General features: G+C 39.5%; 2 protein-coding genes across 2 annotated transcripts; one reads left to right on the top strand and one right to left on the bottom strand.

Annotated features, from left to right (window-relative positions):
• Positions 1-262: 262 nt before the first annotated feature.
• eif2s1b (eukaryotic translation initiation factor 2, subunit 1 alpha b) lies at positions 263-11755 on the bottom strand. The gene is made up of 8 exons (XM_049590779.1): positions 11600-11755; positions 8034-8276; positions 7497-7576; positions 7046-7197; positions 6807-6913; positions 6574-6671; positions 6340-6483; positions 263-914 (listed from the first exon to the last, which is right to left on the bottom strand). Exons 2-8 carry the CDS (start codon positions 8272-8274, stop codon positions 789-791), a joined length of 948 nt encoding a protein of 315 aa, XP_049446736.1. The 5' UTR covers positions 8275-8276; positions 11600-11755; the 3' UTR covers positions 263-788.
• Positions 11756-11812: 57 nt separating this feature from the next.
• Positions 11813-16355, top strand: atp6v1d (ATPase H+ transporting V1 subunit D). Its single transcript, XM_049590780.1, has 9 exons — positions 11813-12047; positions 13416-13533; positions 13622-13701; positions 13789-13856; positions 13946-13990; positions 14066-14169; positions 14560-14626; positions 14711-14789; positions 14873-16355. Exons 1-9 carry the CDS (start codon positions 12007-12009, stop codon positions 15015-15017), a joined length of 747 nt encoding a protein of 248 aa, XP_049446737.1. The 5' UTR covers positions 11813-12006; the 3' UTR covers positions 15018-16355.
• Positions 16356-17288: the final 933 nt, after the last annotated feature.

The following is a 17288-nucleotide window of genomic DNA, read 5'->3' on the forward strand; positions in this document are numbered from 1 at the left end:
AAATGACTGCATTTAAAAACCACAGCAAGTCAAGCACAACCACAAAGCTTTAGAATTAACAAAAGATTTAGAGACTTGACTTTATATATATCCCACTGTTCATCCTTTAATTCATCCAATATTCAGTTTAAGATTGATAGCAGGTTGTTTTATAGTGAGCACCAAATGTTTAGTGCTGAAAAACATGCTAATTACAAAGGACAAACAATTACGTCTAGACCTATTTCATTCAGTCCATCCAAAGCAACTGACAAAAGACACATTGAGATCAAAATTTCCAGAACTTTATTGATGCCATGTGAGCTAAACAAGAGCAGGTCTTGCCAGTAAAAATCCTCTAGCTGGAAGAGAAACAGCACAGTAAGTCACTGCTGACTGGTGTTGAGACAGACGAGCCAATGCGTTTCCCCTCTAAATCAATCATATCCAGTAACCAGCCAGAGATGAAGCGCCATATATACTGAAGACACTGGGCCCTGAAGCAAGAGGTAAGTGAAGGCCACTGCTTGTAAACAGCTTTAGAGTTATTTATTCAAATTGTTGTACTTAAAAATAGAAACTATATTGATGTTTAACTTGTAATTTAGCTTCCCTTCCATGTCTGTTACCATCTTCCGAAACAAACCTTGCTAAAGAACAAACTGGGACGTGTGCCAATGAAGTATTAACACCAGTTAATGTTTGCAATGTGAAAGTTAAGAACTGTTGGACTGGGTGACGGTGGTCAGGTCTGTCCACACTTCTCCTTGGATGTTTTCTCCCCACCAGCCTTCCTGTGAGGACCGACTCTAATCCTCTGCTTTAGCCTCCATCTCCTCGGCGTCGTCGTCTCCGTCCACCTCGGCGTTCTCCCGCTCTAACCTCTCCAGCTGCCGGGCGAGCTCTGTCTCATCTGTGTCTGTCACCACCTTGGGCTGGAAAATAATAAGTAGAAACATCTCAAAACTAATTAATTCTGTACACGTATTTTAGTTTCTCCTGGTGGAGAAAGGCAGTGTTGTAAAAGGTGATGAAGTTGTAATTTGTGAGAAAATGACTCCTATAATCACATTTCACGTTAACAGTTTTAACATGAGAATAAATTTGGAATATTTCGAGAATTTCAGTTCAAATTACTATACTATGACATTCATTTGTTTTTTTTTTATGTACTATACTTCATGATTTCAGATGACATACTATGACATTTTTGAACACACTTTACTATTATGTTTTTACATGATTTCAGACAACACACTACTATGATACTTTTTATCATGACGACATACTATACTATTACGTATTTTCATGATGAAAAAAGCCATAGTATAGAACGTCGTCCGTAATCATGAAAAACATCATAGTATAGTATGTCTTCCAAAAAATCATGAAAAAAAGTCATAGTATAGTATGTTGTCCGAAATCATGGAGAAAAAAAAAAAAAGTCATCGTATAGTATGTTGTCCGAAATCATGGGAAAAAAGTCATAGTGTAGTATGTTGTCCAAAACAATGAAAAAGTCATAGTATAGTATGTTGTCCGAAATCATGGGAAAAAAGTCATAGTATAGTATGTTGTCCGAAATCATGGGAAAAAAGTCATAGTATAGTATGTTGTCCAAAACAATGAAAAAGTCATAGTATAGTATGTTGTCCGAAATCATGGAAAAAAAAAGTCATAGTATAGTATGTTGTCTGAAATCATGGGAAAAAAAAAAGTCATAGTATAGTATGTTGTCTGAAATCATGGAAAAAAAAAGTCATAGTATAGTATGTTGTCTGAAATCATGGGGGAAAAAAAGTCATAGTATAGTATGTTGTCCGAAACCATGGAAAAAAAAAGTCATAGTATAGTATGTTGTCCGAAATCATGGAAAAAAAAAGTCATAGTATAGTATGTTGTCTGAAATCATGGAAAAAAAAAAAAAAAAGTCATAGTATAGTATGTTGTCCAAAACAATGAAAAAGTCATAGTATAGTATGTTGTCTGAAATCATGGGGAAAAAAAAGTCATAGTATAGTATGTTGTCTGAAATCATGGGGAAAAAAAAGTCATAGTATAGTATGTTGTCCGAAACCATGGAAAAAAAAAGTCATAGTATAGTATGTCGTTTGAAGTCATGAAAAAAAGTCAAAGTATAGTATGTCATCCATAATTATGAAAAAAGTCATAGTATAGTATGTCGTCCAAAATAATGAAAAAGTCATCGTATAGTATGTTGTCCAAAATCATGAAAAGTCATAGTATAGTATGTTGTTTGAAGTCATGAAAAAAAAGTCATTGTATAGTATGTTGTCCAAAATCATGAAAAGTCATAGTATAGTATGTTGTTTGAAGTCATGAAAAAAAAGTCATAGTATAGTATGTTGTCCAAAATCATGAAAAGTCATAGTATAGTATGTTGTTTGAAGTCATGAAAAAAAAGTCATCGTATAGTATGTTGTCCAAAATCATGAAAAGTCATAGTATAGTATGTTGTTTGAAGTCATGAAAAAAAAGTCATCGTATAGTATGTTGTCCAAAATCATGAAAAGTCATAGTATAGTATGTTGTTTGAAGTCATGAAAAAAAAGTCATTGTATAGTATGTTGTCCAAAATCATGAAATACATACATACACACAGTACAGGCCAAAAGTTTGGACACACCTTCTCATTCAATGCGTTTTCTTTATTTTCATGACTATTTACATTGTAGATTCTCACTGAAGGCATCAAAACTATGAATGAACACATGTGGATTTATGTGCTTAACAAAAAAAGGTGAAATAACTGAAAACATGTTTTCTATTCTAGTTTCTTCAAAATAGCCACCCTTTGCTCTGATTACTGCTTTGCACACTCTTGGCATTCTCTCCATGAGCTTCAAGAGGTAGTCACCTGAAATGGTTTTCCAGCAGTCTTGAAGGAGTTCCCAGAGGTGTTTAGCACTTGTTGGCCCCTTTGCCTTCACTCTGCCTTCAGGTCCGGTGACTGTGGAGGCCAGGTCATCTGCCGCAGCACTCCATCACTCTCCTTCTTGGTCAAATAGCCCTTACACAGCCTGGAGGTGTGTTTGGGGTCATTGTCCTGTTGAAAAATAAATGATCGTCCAACTAAGCGCAAACCGGATGGGATGGCATGTCGCTGCAGGATGCTGTGGTAGCCATGCTGGTTCAGTGTGCCTTCAATTTTGAATAAATCCCCAACAGTGTCACCAGCAAAACACCCCCACACCATCACACCTCCTCCTCCATGCTTCACAGTGGGAACCAGGCATGTGGAATCCATCCGTTCACCTTTTCTCGTCTCACAAAGACACGGCGGTTGGAACCAAAGATCTCAAATTTGGACTCATCAGACCAAAGCACAGATTTCCACTGGTCTAATGTCCATTCCTTGTGTTTCTTGGCCCAAACAAATCTCTTCTGCTTGTTGCCTCTCCTTAGCAGTGGTTTCCTAGCAGCTATTTGACCATGAAGGCCTGATTGGCGCAGTCTCCTCTTAACAGTTGTTCTAGAGATGGGTCTGCTGCTAGAACTCTGTGTGGCATTCATCTGGTCTCTGATCTGAGCTGCTGTTAACTTGCCATTTCTGAGGCTGGTGACTCGGATGAACTTATCCTCAGAAGCAGAGGTGACTCTTGGTCTTCCTTTCCTGGGTCGGTCCTCATGTGTGCCAGTTTCGTTGTAGCGCTTGATGGTTTTTGCGACTCCACTTGGGGACACATTTAAAATTTTTGCAATTTTCCAGACTGACTGACCTTCATTTCTTAAAGTAATGATGGCCACTCGTTTTTCTTTAGTTAGCTGATTGGTTCTTGCCATAATATGAATTTTAACAGTTGTCCAATAGGGCTGTCGGCTGTGTATTAACCTGACTTGTGCACAACACAACTGATGGTCCCAACCCCATTGATAAAGCAAGAAACTCCACTAATTAACCCTGATAAGGCACACCTGTGAAGTGGAAACCATTTCAGGTGACTACCTCTTGAAGCTCATGGAGAGAATGCCAAGAGTGTGCAAAGCAGTAATCAGAGCAAAGGGTGGCTATTTTGAAGAAACTAGAATATAAAACATGTTTTCAGTTATTTTACCTTTTTTTGTTAAGTACATAACTCCACATGTGTTCATTCATAGTTTTGATGCCTTCAGTGAGAATCTACAATGTAAATAGTCATGAAAATAAAGAAAACGCATTGAATGAGAAGGTGTGTCCAAACTTTTGGCCTGTACTGTATATATATATATATATATATATATATATATATATATATATATATAAATAATCACATTTTTCACGTCACTATATCACCGTTTAGACTAATCTGATGTTTGTAAAGTCTATAAACACAATGACTGAACAAACATTACTATTTCTGTGTGTGTAATTAATAACACACAGAATGGTTATCGTAGATTAGCTGGGCTAACCATTAGCTGTCAGCTGTTAGCGGTGTCTGTAATAACTCACTAAATGGTCCGTGAAAAAAATATTTTTTCCAGCGGATGTCTTAGTTACAACATGGTTGAGCTAACTGGAGAAGTTTCATGTCGTATCCGACAACGGGAGGCTTTTAAAAGATGACGTTCTGATGTTAGCTTTGCTGCTAGTGTCCCTGTCAACTGCAGCCACTGATGCTTTCTAGACATCATGATTTCCCAAAACTGAATAAATACCACACATAGCAACACAAAACTGCTTTGCTAGCTCAATCATGTAGTAACAGCTGGATGGTTGATGCGTACATGCTGATTCGGGTGCTATCAGAGCTGATCCGCGCATCACTATGGCTTAATGATCAACTCAGTCAATAAAAACAACCCGTCCTGTGTTCGTAGTGTATGTCGCTGACAGAAAGAAAGAAAGAAAAGGGAAAAAAAGATAGAAAAGCAGTGTACACCTCACATTTATTTCTCACAGTTGTGCACACGTTTGACTGGCATGCAGAAGCACCGTCGAGGGTGCAAGCCGCAGCTTCAGCTGCTCAGGTAGAGAGGCTGTGTAGCCCGGTGTGTTTTTTCACTGATTCGGTTCTGCAGGGTCTCTGCTGGTACACTGGAGACGGGGATCAAGCAGTTTGTCTCACTCGGGATAGATTGTGCTTTTTTGGTTCATAGTTTTTGATTGACATGCGATTTATTCGTGTTTAGAGGGAATTATTTTTACCGGCAATTACCGGATAACGGAAACGTGGGCACAGTTATCTATATAAAATACACAGACTAACGAACTAACTAAGTGATTGACTAACATAAACAACTGAAAATTGAAAAAATTAGCTTGCACCGTTAGCTTTGGTAAGGGAAAGCATGAGGGAAAGAGGCTGACCGTAAGTCATGCACAAAAACACGGAAGTTGATCACTATTTACTTCCGTGTTTGAAAATAAGGTGGATAGTAGGGTTGGGTCGGTATGAGAAAAAAAAAAAACAGTCCGGTTTTTGTGAAAAACCGGATCAAGTCGGTAATACCGGATTTTCGCCACTTGGGGGTGCAATTGACTCATTTAAAATAAAAAACGACCAGAGTCAACAGAGTGACAGTAACACCTCGTTTCTTTTATTCCTTCCTTACAAATAAATTTGCAGGTTTAGCTAACTCAATCAGTGCAAACATGAACATCTCTAGGAAAATAAAAAAAATTGTTATCCTTTTGTTTATGAAACAGTGCCTCTTTGCTCAGTGCTCTTTGTATTCTAACATGTACAACATGTAAATACTGTATGGCAAATGGCATAAATTTGCAGGCCTAGCCTACTGAATGAATGTAAATGAACACATAAAAACGAACTGTCTCCATGGCATGCATAGTATGTCATCATCCGAAATCATGGAGGTTTTTTTTCATGAATTCAGATAGTATGATAGTATGGCATTTTTAAGCATTATAAAAATATACTATTTTATGACTTTTCATGACGTCTTTGTGATATACTCAGATGTATTGATGAAACTTTTATGACAATTCTATTTTATGACTTTTTTTTTTTTTTTTTTAGATATACTAAATATACTATGACATTTCATGATTTTTATGACGCACTATACAATGACATTCTTGACATACTTTCCTATGAAATTTTAAGACATTTTTATGACGTACCTCACTATTTCTTGTGACCATTTTATTTTTTCATGGCATTACATTTATTTAGCTGATGCATTTTTCAAAGCAGCTTATAATATTTACATCCAGCCATGTGGGTACAACCCCAAGTAAGTGCAAGAATCAAGCAAAGCATGATTACACAGTCTTATCTGGATCCCTCTGCTCTAGCCTAATTAGAACTTAATACACATTTTTGACAACGTTAAACCTCAAGAACCACACAAAAGGACAGGGAGAGATTTTAACACAAAGCCATTGAGGTCACTCACCTCCATCTGGATGTTAAAGACGCCTCTCTTCTCCTCAATCTTCTCCTTGATAGCAGCCATGGCTTGATTGAGGACAGACAGGCCCTCTGTGCGCTCCAGAGTGGTGGTGGTCATCACGTAACGAGGGGGAGCAATCAGGTTGATCTGCCAAGAACAAGACAATGTTAATATACAAGAGTGCAAGGTCTAAGTTTCACCATTCAGCATCAGTATATGATCATGTGGCTGAATTACCTTGATGGGCATGGCTTCTGTGGAGCAGCCAAGCCCAGCCCTCAGAGCTTCCTTTACGGCATCAATGCCCTCATACCCGTAGCAAGCTACTTCAATGTCTGCAGATTGGGAGACGAACAAGAATTGTGATTATAGGTCACATCGTCATCTTGTTACTTCATTTTTAAAGTCCAACTGGGAAGCTATCATGACACAGTTAGAATAAACAATAGTATATTAGAGTACATTGTTACCTGCTCTGATTTTGACAGCCTGTGGAGTGAGTCGCCTGTTGATGTTATCGATCAGCACATTCCTCTCTTCCTCTGATAACTCCAGCCCATCCAGGATGGCAGGATCTCTGCAGGAGGGAAGATATTCCCCATTTGATTTAACCTCATCAAATAAAACATTGTTTGAATACATTCTGTGTCGATAGAATTTTTTGTGATTTATCTCACACTAACACACACCACTTGAAACAAACACTTACGATACAGCCTGTTTGAAGACATCATAAGCTCCGTATCCTGGCCTCTTGTATTTCTCATCGAAAACCCAGGCAGTGCGCTGGTACAAACTCTCTAGCTGCTCGTCCTTACTGTAATCCAGCACCTCTGCCACGTGTCGCAGGATGCTGTACACCTGCAAACACAAACCCGCATCAGCTCAGGGAGAACACTGACTCAAAGGTCAGACTCACAAAGACATCAACATAAGGAAATGTAATGTAATGTAATGATCCAGATATGTATACGTTTGTCAGGCATGCAATATCAAGGTCAGCACAATGATTGAGGTCATGTCCATACATCGTACGATAAGTCAATACCTTAATTATCATGACAGGCCTGCACATGTTGGCAATCATTTCAATAGTGAGTTATTTTTATGAGAATACAAAATTAAAAACAGAACAAACCTTTGGGCACGATTTGACTTACAGTTTTAGATTTGGTGAATTTATCTTCACACTTGATGGCCTCCTCTGGTGAAACTCTTCTTTTTGATAAATCAATGTATCCTGAAGACAAAGCAGAGGAGAGATGCTGTAACATTTTTTTTCATGGTATGATATGGCAGGAGTTTACATATCACCTTGGGTTGGTCCTTCACTTTCTCAAAATGATCTCACACTTTGGATTTCCTGCCCAACATTTATTAACTAGCCTGTGTAGTAACCGCAGGTACCAGCCCTGGAAATTGGTGGACTATTAGGGGACAGTAGGGACCAAGGTACATTAGAGTTTTGCAGAAAACAGGGAAAAGATGGCATCTCTCTTTCAGGTTTATCAAATATTATATGGATTAAAGTTCACGCTGTTGTTGGGACATTACATCTATTTCACCTGCCAGTTTGGCACCAGCAGCCAAACGTTTCCTGTCCCTTGTCCAACTCCACATACAGGCCTAAATCCATCACTAAACACACACCGCTGACCTTCACCTCTGGTGGTTAACACCCCCCTGCTTTCACTCACCTTTCTCTTTGTCTACTCGGATGACGACCACGCACTCGTTGCGGCCTATGCGGATGAGCTTGTTGATGGAGCGAATACGTCGACGCGACAGCTCGCTGAGGAGGATCATGCCCTCGATGTTGTTGTACTCCAAGAGGCTGACGTAGGCGCCCATCTCGGCGATGGACCTCACGTTCACCATCACGACATCCTCCACCTCTGGGAACCGGTGCTGGTAAAATCGACAGCTGAGCCCCGGCATTGCTGAGAGAAGAGAAACAAAGAGAAGATGGGGGTTAAATAGTTGAAGCAGACAGGACCAGCTGGAAACTTTAGACAATATGATTACTTAATTAAAAGTATTACTTCACCTAAAAAAAGTTTAACGTGAGAATAATGGTCCTGTGTTTCTGAAGGGAGCTTTCTTAAGTTTGAGAAAATTGCCCCGATGATGTCATAGTGATGCGATAAAGATTACGGTGTTTAGGCTTGAATACTACAATTCCATAATAGAGAGCCTGTGTTACAAACTGGATGTGTGGAGTTTAAAGATGTGGGCATCTACCAGGCAGGGAGGGTCTACCAAAAGATGTAACCATGTTGCATTATGGGAATTGTAGGCCTACACCACCAACTAATAATCCAGATCCCTCAGCCTCTGCTGCTCCAGTTTTGACCACGAATTTTCACCCAACTTTAGAGAAAAGAAATACTGAATTGCCTTGCTACCCTATAAAGGTTCAATGTGGAGGATTTAGTAGTATCTAGCGGTGAGGCTGCAGAGCTGAAACTTCTCCCGTGTGCCAAACGTGTAGGAGAACCACAGTGGCCAACATGAAAACATGAATGGCCCTATTTAGAGCCAGTGTGGCCAGGTCCATGGCAGACTCCATGGATGAGGGCCCGCTCCCTATATAGATTGTAAGAGCTCATTCTAAGGTAACAAAAACACAGTGTTTCTTATTTTCAGGTGATTATAAACCAGTGAAACCAAAGTTTAAAATATTCTGCCAATAAATGCCCCAAAATCCTACACACTGGAGCTTTAAATAGATTTCATCACATTTTTTTTCTATATCTTTAATACTTTGTAGCTCAGTTTTGCTTTTGTGAAGATGATTATAATGACGATAATATAACAACTTGAGCGGTGGTTCTCGGCCAGGCATTAAGAATGCTTGAAAGGGTTCCTGAAGATATATATCTGAAAGGTTAGAAGATGATTAAAGAAATATGTTCACTTTATCCGTTCTCCAATTATTTGCTTTTGTCTTGTGATGCCTCATAATTTCACCTCTTCAAGCTTTAAAATCCTTTTTTTTGTTTAATGGTCAGTGGTTTATAGGGCCATGAACTGTGATGGAGCAGATAATGCTCTATTTTTTTCAATGAGTCACAATAAGTAATAAAGGCCAGGAACCACTTATCTACAGACCACAGAAGACAGACAACACATCCGCTCCTAGGATACAATGACATCAACCGTTGTGATCTCACTGAGAGATACAGGCATGATTTCTGACTCTGTTGTTGAACTTCTAACTAAAATAATACTGACTTGGATGTAAAAAGTTGAAGAAAAATTCCAGGAGCCTGCAGAGACAGTCATTAATTAATTAAGCTGTCAACAGACTTCAATCAACTGTTACACCATCGATTTAGATCAAGATTAGATGGAATGATTTCTAGCATCATAAATGCCATTGAAAACAGTGGCTCTGCAGGAAACTCTACCTCCACAAAGATTATTACCGTAAAACGTAATTAAAAATCTATTCCAATTTAACGCCCAGTCCCTTTTACTAGCCTGGTGTGGCGACACATTTTGACAAATAAAAGCCTGTCTCAATTAGAGGCCTGGTCTGGTTGCAAAGCAGTTCATTTTTTAAACAGAGGTTCTTCAGCTGTATAAAACCAGGTTGTTGGCTACCTCAGATCATGTGTCCATTCCTTGATTACCCTGTAACTTACTGATATTCCTTCAGTCCGTAAGCATCCTAAGATTAAAAGAATCAAATGAGTTTTTCATAAAAATTTGTCCAAGTTATGAGTATTGTAGGATAAAGTGGTGTTGTGTCGGTATGCCAGGTGCCATAACTCTCTTTCTCTGATGTGCTATCTGTTGGAGCTAGATCAAATGAATGATTCACAATTGATGTATTATCTAAAGCCTAATCTTCATATAAGTAATAGTCATACTGGTTTAAATAAACAATTCGATTGTATGTCCCGATCTTTGCAGTGAAACAGTTTAGTGTGAAAGGAATTAAAGGCCTGTCCCATATCCTCCTGAGACCTGGACTTTTGTTTGGTATGCATTTATGCTTCCCCTGGGATTAGTTACGACCTGGTAAGTACAAAAAACTAAACATTGTCAACAATAATAAAGTCCCTATATCCTCAAACAAGACGATACTAAAGTCTCAATGTCCTTCAACGAGCTGATGATAAAGTCCGAGTGTCCTCAAACAAGTACTTTCTAATTAACAGCGTCTTAGCTTGTTACTGTTGCTAACATTGGCGAAATTTGTTGGCATATCAACCTACAAACATTATTTATCATAAGCAAACAAGTTTCAACCGTCAAATGTGATCAGGTTTTAGACGTCGTCCACATTTGTGTTGGGATCGGCTGTAGACTGACTTGGCAGAAATGGCGGCCATCTTGTTTTTACATTAATTGGTGTATTGTGGTCTTACTGCCACTAGATGGCAAGAAAGTGTCCATGAACGAGGACAACAGGTCTAATTTCAGCAGAATGAAGAATAAGGTGCAGTAAACACAAAATGTAATGTCCATGTATGAGGACACAGGGACTCAGGAGGATGTAGATGCCTGTCCCAAATACAGGCCTGTTGATTTCGGTGATTAAAGCCAATAATAGCCCGGGCTATTAATTGAAGTTGTATGGTAGATTCAGTTCATTCATAGTTATGGATTCGTATTTGAAGGCACTGACTTGTGGTGCTAATAAACTGAGTAGGGCTACAGTCAGAGCTGTTTCTTATTAAATCTCGTCTCAATGACATAAATGTTAGGCACAATATATTTACTCTAATATCTACTGAACAGTCCAAAGCCATTTGAATGACACACGGTCTCTGGGTGTTTTTTTGTTCTGCTTCAGCAGAACAAACAACAGCGTTCAGCCTGGAAAGTTTTCCCAAAATAACTGCAGGGAGATGAAGCGGTATTAAGTGTGCTGGCAGCGCAGGCACGGTCAGTTTTATTCCACATTTGTGTGTGTGAATGGGCTGATGCAATGCAGACTGACGAGAAGCCCCCCTTCAGTTGGAGTTGGCTAACATTAACAAAATCAGGCAGAACCCGCTTAAAATGAGTGTAGCATGCTAACAACGACTGTAACTAGTGACAAATATTAAGTTGAATACCACATGGTGAATATTTAATTTAAAGAGAAAACTGTTGCTTCAGTAACCGTTAGCTTCGGAGCTAATAACCCGGTTCACTCAACTCACATGCGGCACATGTACCGCTGGTGATGCTAGCAGTTAGCTAGCCAGCTAGCATCTCCGTCTGTTCCTCACTACCCGGTAAAAAAACACCGTTATCGGTAAAAACTCACCTGTGTCATGTGGTTACAGGTCGATACACAGGAATTTTCTCTACTGGGAGTGTTTCAGCGTCCGATAATGTGTCCCGTTTGGTTTTATTAAACGAACAATTCAGGCCCACTAGCTCACATTCATGGGTGTGCTAATTTCTCGACCCGGAAAAGATCGTCACAGCTTTTCGTCGTGCGCATGTGCAGAGCGCGGTCACATGACCAGAGGCCAGCTGATCATCGCGGAGAGAGTCGGACAAGATCACGACCAACAGCTCGACCCAGGCTGCTAATCCTGCACGAAAACAGCGGCTTTTCATTAATATATGCACAGTTTAACAGCACAGAAGCAAAGCTAAGGGTTTAGTGTTCATTTCAGGAACCGGAAGTTAACAGAAGACCGCGATCGTCGACCAAAGCACGAGAAGATGTCTGGAAAAGACAGGATCGACATATTCCCCTCCAGAATGTAAGCAGCTTTTTCAGCTAGCTAGTTGCTAACCCACTGTAGCCTCTCATTCACTTGTTTTAACGCAGTGTTGTTGACCTATTGCTTTATAGTCTGTCATATTAATGATTCCCTGCTGCTGTCTGATGGGAAGTTCAGATAATCTTACATGAAGGGATCACAGTCTTGTGCTGCGGTGTGATTCAACCCCAGATAGTTTATATCAGTGCCAAGTTACTGTGTGAAAGAGGAAGAGTCCTGCTTTTGTCATGTGATGTTTCTGACATGATCCCAGTGTGAGCTGTCAGTCTGAAACACACTGACCTCCAGACAGAGTAAAGGTCTACAGTATGGAGTGATCAGTGGAGTTGTATGTGGTGTCTATTATGTCAAATTATTTTACTACATTGGTTCAATACTTTCCAGCTCTTTTGAAGCTTCCTTGTGTGAGGGAGGAGTTTTAATCTCAGATGACCTGTACATGGATAAAATGATCATTAAATATCACTGAGCTGGGATATGAATATGTCAGTGACTCTCAACCAGGAGTACTTGTGCCCTTTAAAGTACTTTTGTAGTTGCCAGGCAGTACAAAGATTGTGGTGTAGTGCCACTTTGAAAAAATAGAAACTATGATTTAATGAAATATATCCACATATTTGTATTTTGGAGGCTCATCCACATGAAAGAAGGGTCCCAAATTTGTGACACTGATCTTGGGCAGTAGTTCAGGGGGTGGCAGTACCTCAGTCCACAGGGATCTGGTTTGGAAATTGGAGAGTTGCTGGTTAAAGTCAAAAATTAGGCTACATGGAAATGACTCATGGTTATTTTTGAACTTTTTAATTTATATTTATCATTGTTGTAAGCCTAAAGTGATTCTTACATTATCCAATTGTCAAAATGTGTAACCTATAGGCCTACAACAAGTTAAAAAAATGTTTAAACATTTCGGCAACTAAAATGGCCTGGCGCCTTTTCTCTAAGTTTTGCGGAACATCAAGAGTGATGGCTTGTCTTGAGTTTCCTGAGCAAAGCTAGCCATGGATTTCAAATCTAGAAAGATAAAGTCTTAAATAGTGCATAGACAGATTTGATTACTTCCACTGCAAGATACCAAATATTCATAAATACTTAACTGTGGAGTAGCCACCTAATTTTAAAACATGTTTAACAGAGGGGTGCTAATTTAGACTGAATAAGGCTCTGTTGCCTTTATTATGAGGCTCAAATATATTTTGTGGCTCCTCTGGTAGTAAAGGTTGCTGACCCTTGTTTTAGATTATAGCAGTAACATGTATGAATTTTGAAATCGGGCGTAGTTCCCCTACCAGGATGACTCTGACTTGTGCGACAGTATTCAAAATGTATGTGTTTTTGTGATTGCAGGGCTCAGACCATCATGAAGGCTCGGCTGAAAGGGGCTCAAACCGGCCGCAACCTGCTCAAGAAGAAATCTGACGCCCTCTCCATGCGCTTTCGTCAGATCCTCCGCAAAATTATCGAAGTCAGTTGATGTTCCGCATGCCTTTACTTCTTTAATAAGTGTGAACTAATGGTTTTCTAAAGGTGGACTCCTTGTCTTGTTTCCTCAGACTAAGACTAAGATGGGAGAGGTGATGAGAGAAGCGGCCTTCTCTTTGGCTGAGGCCAAATTTACAGCTGGAGACTTCAGGTGAGAATGAGAGAAAGAGGACGTGATGTAGCGTTATGATCAGCTCAGACGCATCTATAAAACTCACATCTGTAATTCTGTCTGCAGCACAACTGTAATCCAGAATGTCAACAAAGCCCAGGTGAAGGTCCGAGCCAAGAAAGACAACGTGGCAGGTCAGCCTCAAAAAATATTATCTTTATACTTTTCACAATCACTGTTAAAGAGACAAGTTCTTATACACATGATTCCCTTTTTGTTTCAGGTGTCACCCTTCCAGTTTTTGAGCACTACCAAGAAGGCGGAGACAGTAAGTCACGTTTAATAAGATAGTTTTGGGGATTATTGAGTGAAGGAGAGTCCTCACACTCACTGTGTCCTCCAGGTTATGAGCTGACTGGTCTGGCCAGAGGAGGAGAGCAGCTCTCCAGGTTGAAGAGGAACTATGCCAGAGCTGTGGAGCTGCTGGTGGAGCTGGCCTCCTTACAGGTAGGGGGCGTTGTTAGGAATATGCTGATGTTCATTCAGCTTAATTTTCTTAGCTCTCAAGTGGAATATACAGTGGTGGAATAAAGATTAAACTCAACCAAAGTGTGAAATTGTTCAAATTAGCTTTACTTTTAACAAATTAAACATTGAAATGCTGCTTACGTGTTCATTTATCAATAATAATAATCCAATAATATATATTTATATCATAATGTAACACTCTGAAAGCGATTCTGCAATTCAAGTACTTTTTGTAATATGTAAGATCTGTTTGAATGTTATTTTAGTGAAATATGAGACAAAACTACAGCAGTTTCTCTGTATTTTCAGTAAAAAAAATTATCATAACTATGAAATTCTGACTCATATTTTCCCACTTCCTGTCTGTAGACATCTTTTGTCACTCTGGATGAAGCCATAAAGATCACCAACCGCCGTGTTAACGCTATTGAGCACGGTAATTTCACACTAAACATACAGTGTTGTCTGTTACAGAATTACAAAGACTGTTATTAAAGCTCTTACCTATCTTTCGTTGCAGTGATTATTCCTCGCATCGATCGCACTCTTACCTACATCATCACAGAGCTGGACGAGAGAGAACGAGAGGAGTTCTACAGGTGAGAACATAAATCCATTTTATTTATCTTTTAATTTCTACCTTATTTTTGTTTTAACGCTGATTATATTTCTCATCTGCCAGGCTGAAGAAGATCCAAGAGAAGAAGAAGCAGCTCAGGGAAAGGACAGAACTGGAGATCGCAGCTCGCTTGGCTGAACTGGGTCCCATCGCGGAGCCCACCAACATGCTGACGGAGGAGACGGATGAAGACCTGCTGTTCGAGTGAAACGCTCCAAAAGGCCTCACCCCAACCTCCTATTTATTCTGTGCCTCTCAGGCCATGTCCATGTCTCCTCATGCAAGTGATGGATTTTTTTGTGTACTCGTCTGTGATGATTTGTTCTATTGTTTCAGTGCGTGTTTCCAGATATGTCACTGTACAGAACCAAAGTGTCGTCACACTTGGCTGCTCACCCAAAAGGCCACTAGTTCACTATTATGAAATAATCTAATAAGAGTATAAGTATGTTTACACATGGTTTGTGAGTGAAATAAAAGAAGCATTCCGTGTGACTGATCAGCTTGTAGATATTCCTCCCAACATTCAGAGCCATTGCATGCTGTAAGGCTTAGAGGGTGACTTTGGTGTTTTTCAACCTGGATCCTATTTTACCTTTTTTTTTGTGTCTAAATGATTCATAGAGACAGCTGTTTTTGAAAACTGGAAGTATTGAGTGCGACGCGAAACAAGCTGCAATGTAACGATAACTGGACAATAGCACACTGTCGATTTACGTCCACTGGAAGTGCTTGTTTTTGCCACTGACAGGCTTGTCTGTCTTGTATGGAAAGGATCCCTACAGAGATAGACCCATTTTTAAAGAGGAAGTTACTTTTTGTTTAACCAGAAACAGCCCCAAAATTGCTATCCCCAAACCCACCAGACTCCATTTAAAGAAACAGCAATTTTTATCATCACAAACTCACAAAAGCCGTCTTGACTCGTCTTTCAACTGTTCCTACAATCACCGGCTTGCTTGAAATAAACCCTTCATTCACCCAGTTACATGTGAAGACATGCTGACTCTACACATGCTAAAATTACTGTTTATTTAAATGGAGTCTGGTGGGTTTAGCGATAGCAATTTCGGGACTGTTTCTGGCTGAACAAAAAAGGTCTTACTCTTAATCAGTAAGATCCATCTCTGTCGGGATCCTTTTCATAATGTTATCAGACATTTAGTATACTAATCCGAGCCTGTCAGAGGCAAAAACAAACACATTCGTTGCTCACACCTTCCAAGTGTTTACACTGCAGCCTGTTTCACTGCTGCGGGCTGCAACGCTCTTTTTCAATGCTGGACCATTTTCGAAAATTGTTCCCATTTGTCACTTAGACACAAAACATGGAAAAAAGGGTCCAGGTTGAAAAACACCAAAGTTGCAATTTAAGTTGGTTGTAGATTTCAAAGCGTGAGTGTGTTGTGGAGGTTGTTGTTGTTACCTCATCTGAAAATGTTTACCATTGCAACACAAAACCCTGAAGTGACCCCACTGTAAAACACGGTGTGCAAATCAACATAGCCCCACACGTCATCCAAATAAAGATGTTATCGATATCTAACCACTGTCTGGATCTCTTGCTAGATATAAGATATAATGTTAGATATGTTACATGTTGCAACAGTTAGTATTGAAAATGCCTCTGATGCTGCCTAAAATGCTGGATCGCATATCGGTGAGTATGCTAGTCCAAGGATGATTTGATACTAGGGCTGCAACGATTAGTCGACTAATCGATGACTAATCGACTGTTAAAATAATTGGTGGTAACAACTGGTTTGAGTCATTTTTCATAGAAAAGTACTATAGAAGTACCCCAAAATACTCTTATTGCAGCTTCTTACGTTCAAATATTGGCAGCTTTACACTCTCCCATGACGGTGAACTAAAACCCTTTGGCATGAGTACGAAACAAGACATTAGATGGCATAATTTTGGGGTTTGGGAGAGACAGACCGACATTTTTCAACATTTTAACACATTTTTTGATAAAACCATTAGTCGACTAATCAAAGAAATAATCGCAGATTAGTCGATGATGAAAATAATCGTTAGTTGCTGCCCTATCTGATACACTGACACACACATAATTTATTAATAAACTTAAATGTAGTTTTACACTCGTATAAAACAAGTTTTCCCAGGAATCAATTCTTCTTAACCGCTTTAAAATGACGGCCTACACAGAAAGATGTCAGCAATACTGACAGTGGAAAGCCGCATCAATAAAAAGGCAACATGCTCAGTATGCAAGGCTTTAGTTTCAGGGTTAGTAGTATGCAGCTGTTAATTTTTTTAACCAATGGTATCGATCCATACTTTGTATTGGCTGATGCGCAAGTTCAGGTATTGTAATTGGTACTGGGAAGACAAAAATGGTATCAAAATATCTATACTTACAGTCCCATGTGTGAAGATACAGAGGACTGGGAGACTGCTGGGATCAAATTACTTTCAGTCACCAGCTCCGGGAGGAATGGCAGCCATCTTACAT

Source organism: Epinephelus fuscoguttatus, linkage group LG11 (assembly GCF_011397635.1).
Source record: "Epinephelus fuscoguttatus linkage group LG11, E.fuscoguttatus.final_Chr_v1".
Classification (NCBI taxonomy): Eukaryota; Metazoa; Chordata; class Actinopteri; order Perciformes; family Serranidae; genus Epinephelus; species Epinephelus fuscoguttatus.

Excerpts from the sequence above, each read along its gene's own strand:
- atp6v1d (XM_049590780.1), top strand. The coding sequence starts at position 12,007 with ATGTCTGGAAAAGACAGGATCGACATATTCCCCTCCAGAAT. Across the intron at positions 13,534-13,621 it reads TCCTCCGCAAAATTATCGAA|ACTAAGACTAAGATGGGAGA; the intron begins GTCAGTTGATGT and ends TTGTTTCCTCAG. Across the intron at positions 14,627-14,710 it reads TGTTAACGCTATTGAGCACG|TGATTATTCCTCGCATCGAT; the intron begins GTAATTTCACAC and ends CTTTCGTTGCAG.
- eif2s1b (XM_049590779.1), bottom strand. The coding sequence starts at position 8,274 with ATGCCGGGGCTCAGCTGTCGATTTTACCAGCACCGGTTCCCAGAGGTG. Across the intron at positions 7,198-7,496 it reads AATTCACCAAATCTAAAACT|GTGTACAGCATCCTGCGACA; the intron begins GTAAGTCAAATC and ends TTGTGTTTGCAG. Across the intron at positions 6,672-6,806 it reads GGCTGTCAAAATCAGAGCAG|ACATTGAAGTAGCTTGCTAC; the intron begins GTAACAATGTAC and ends CCCAATCTGCAG.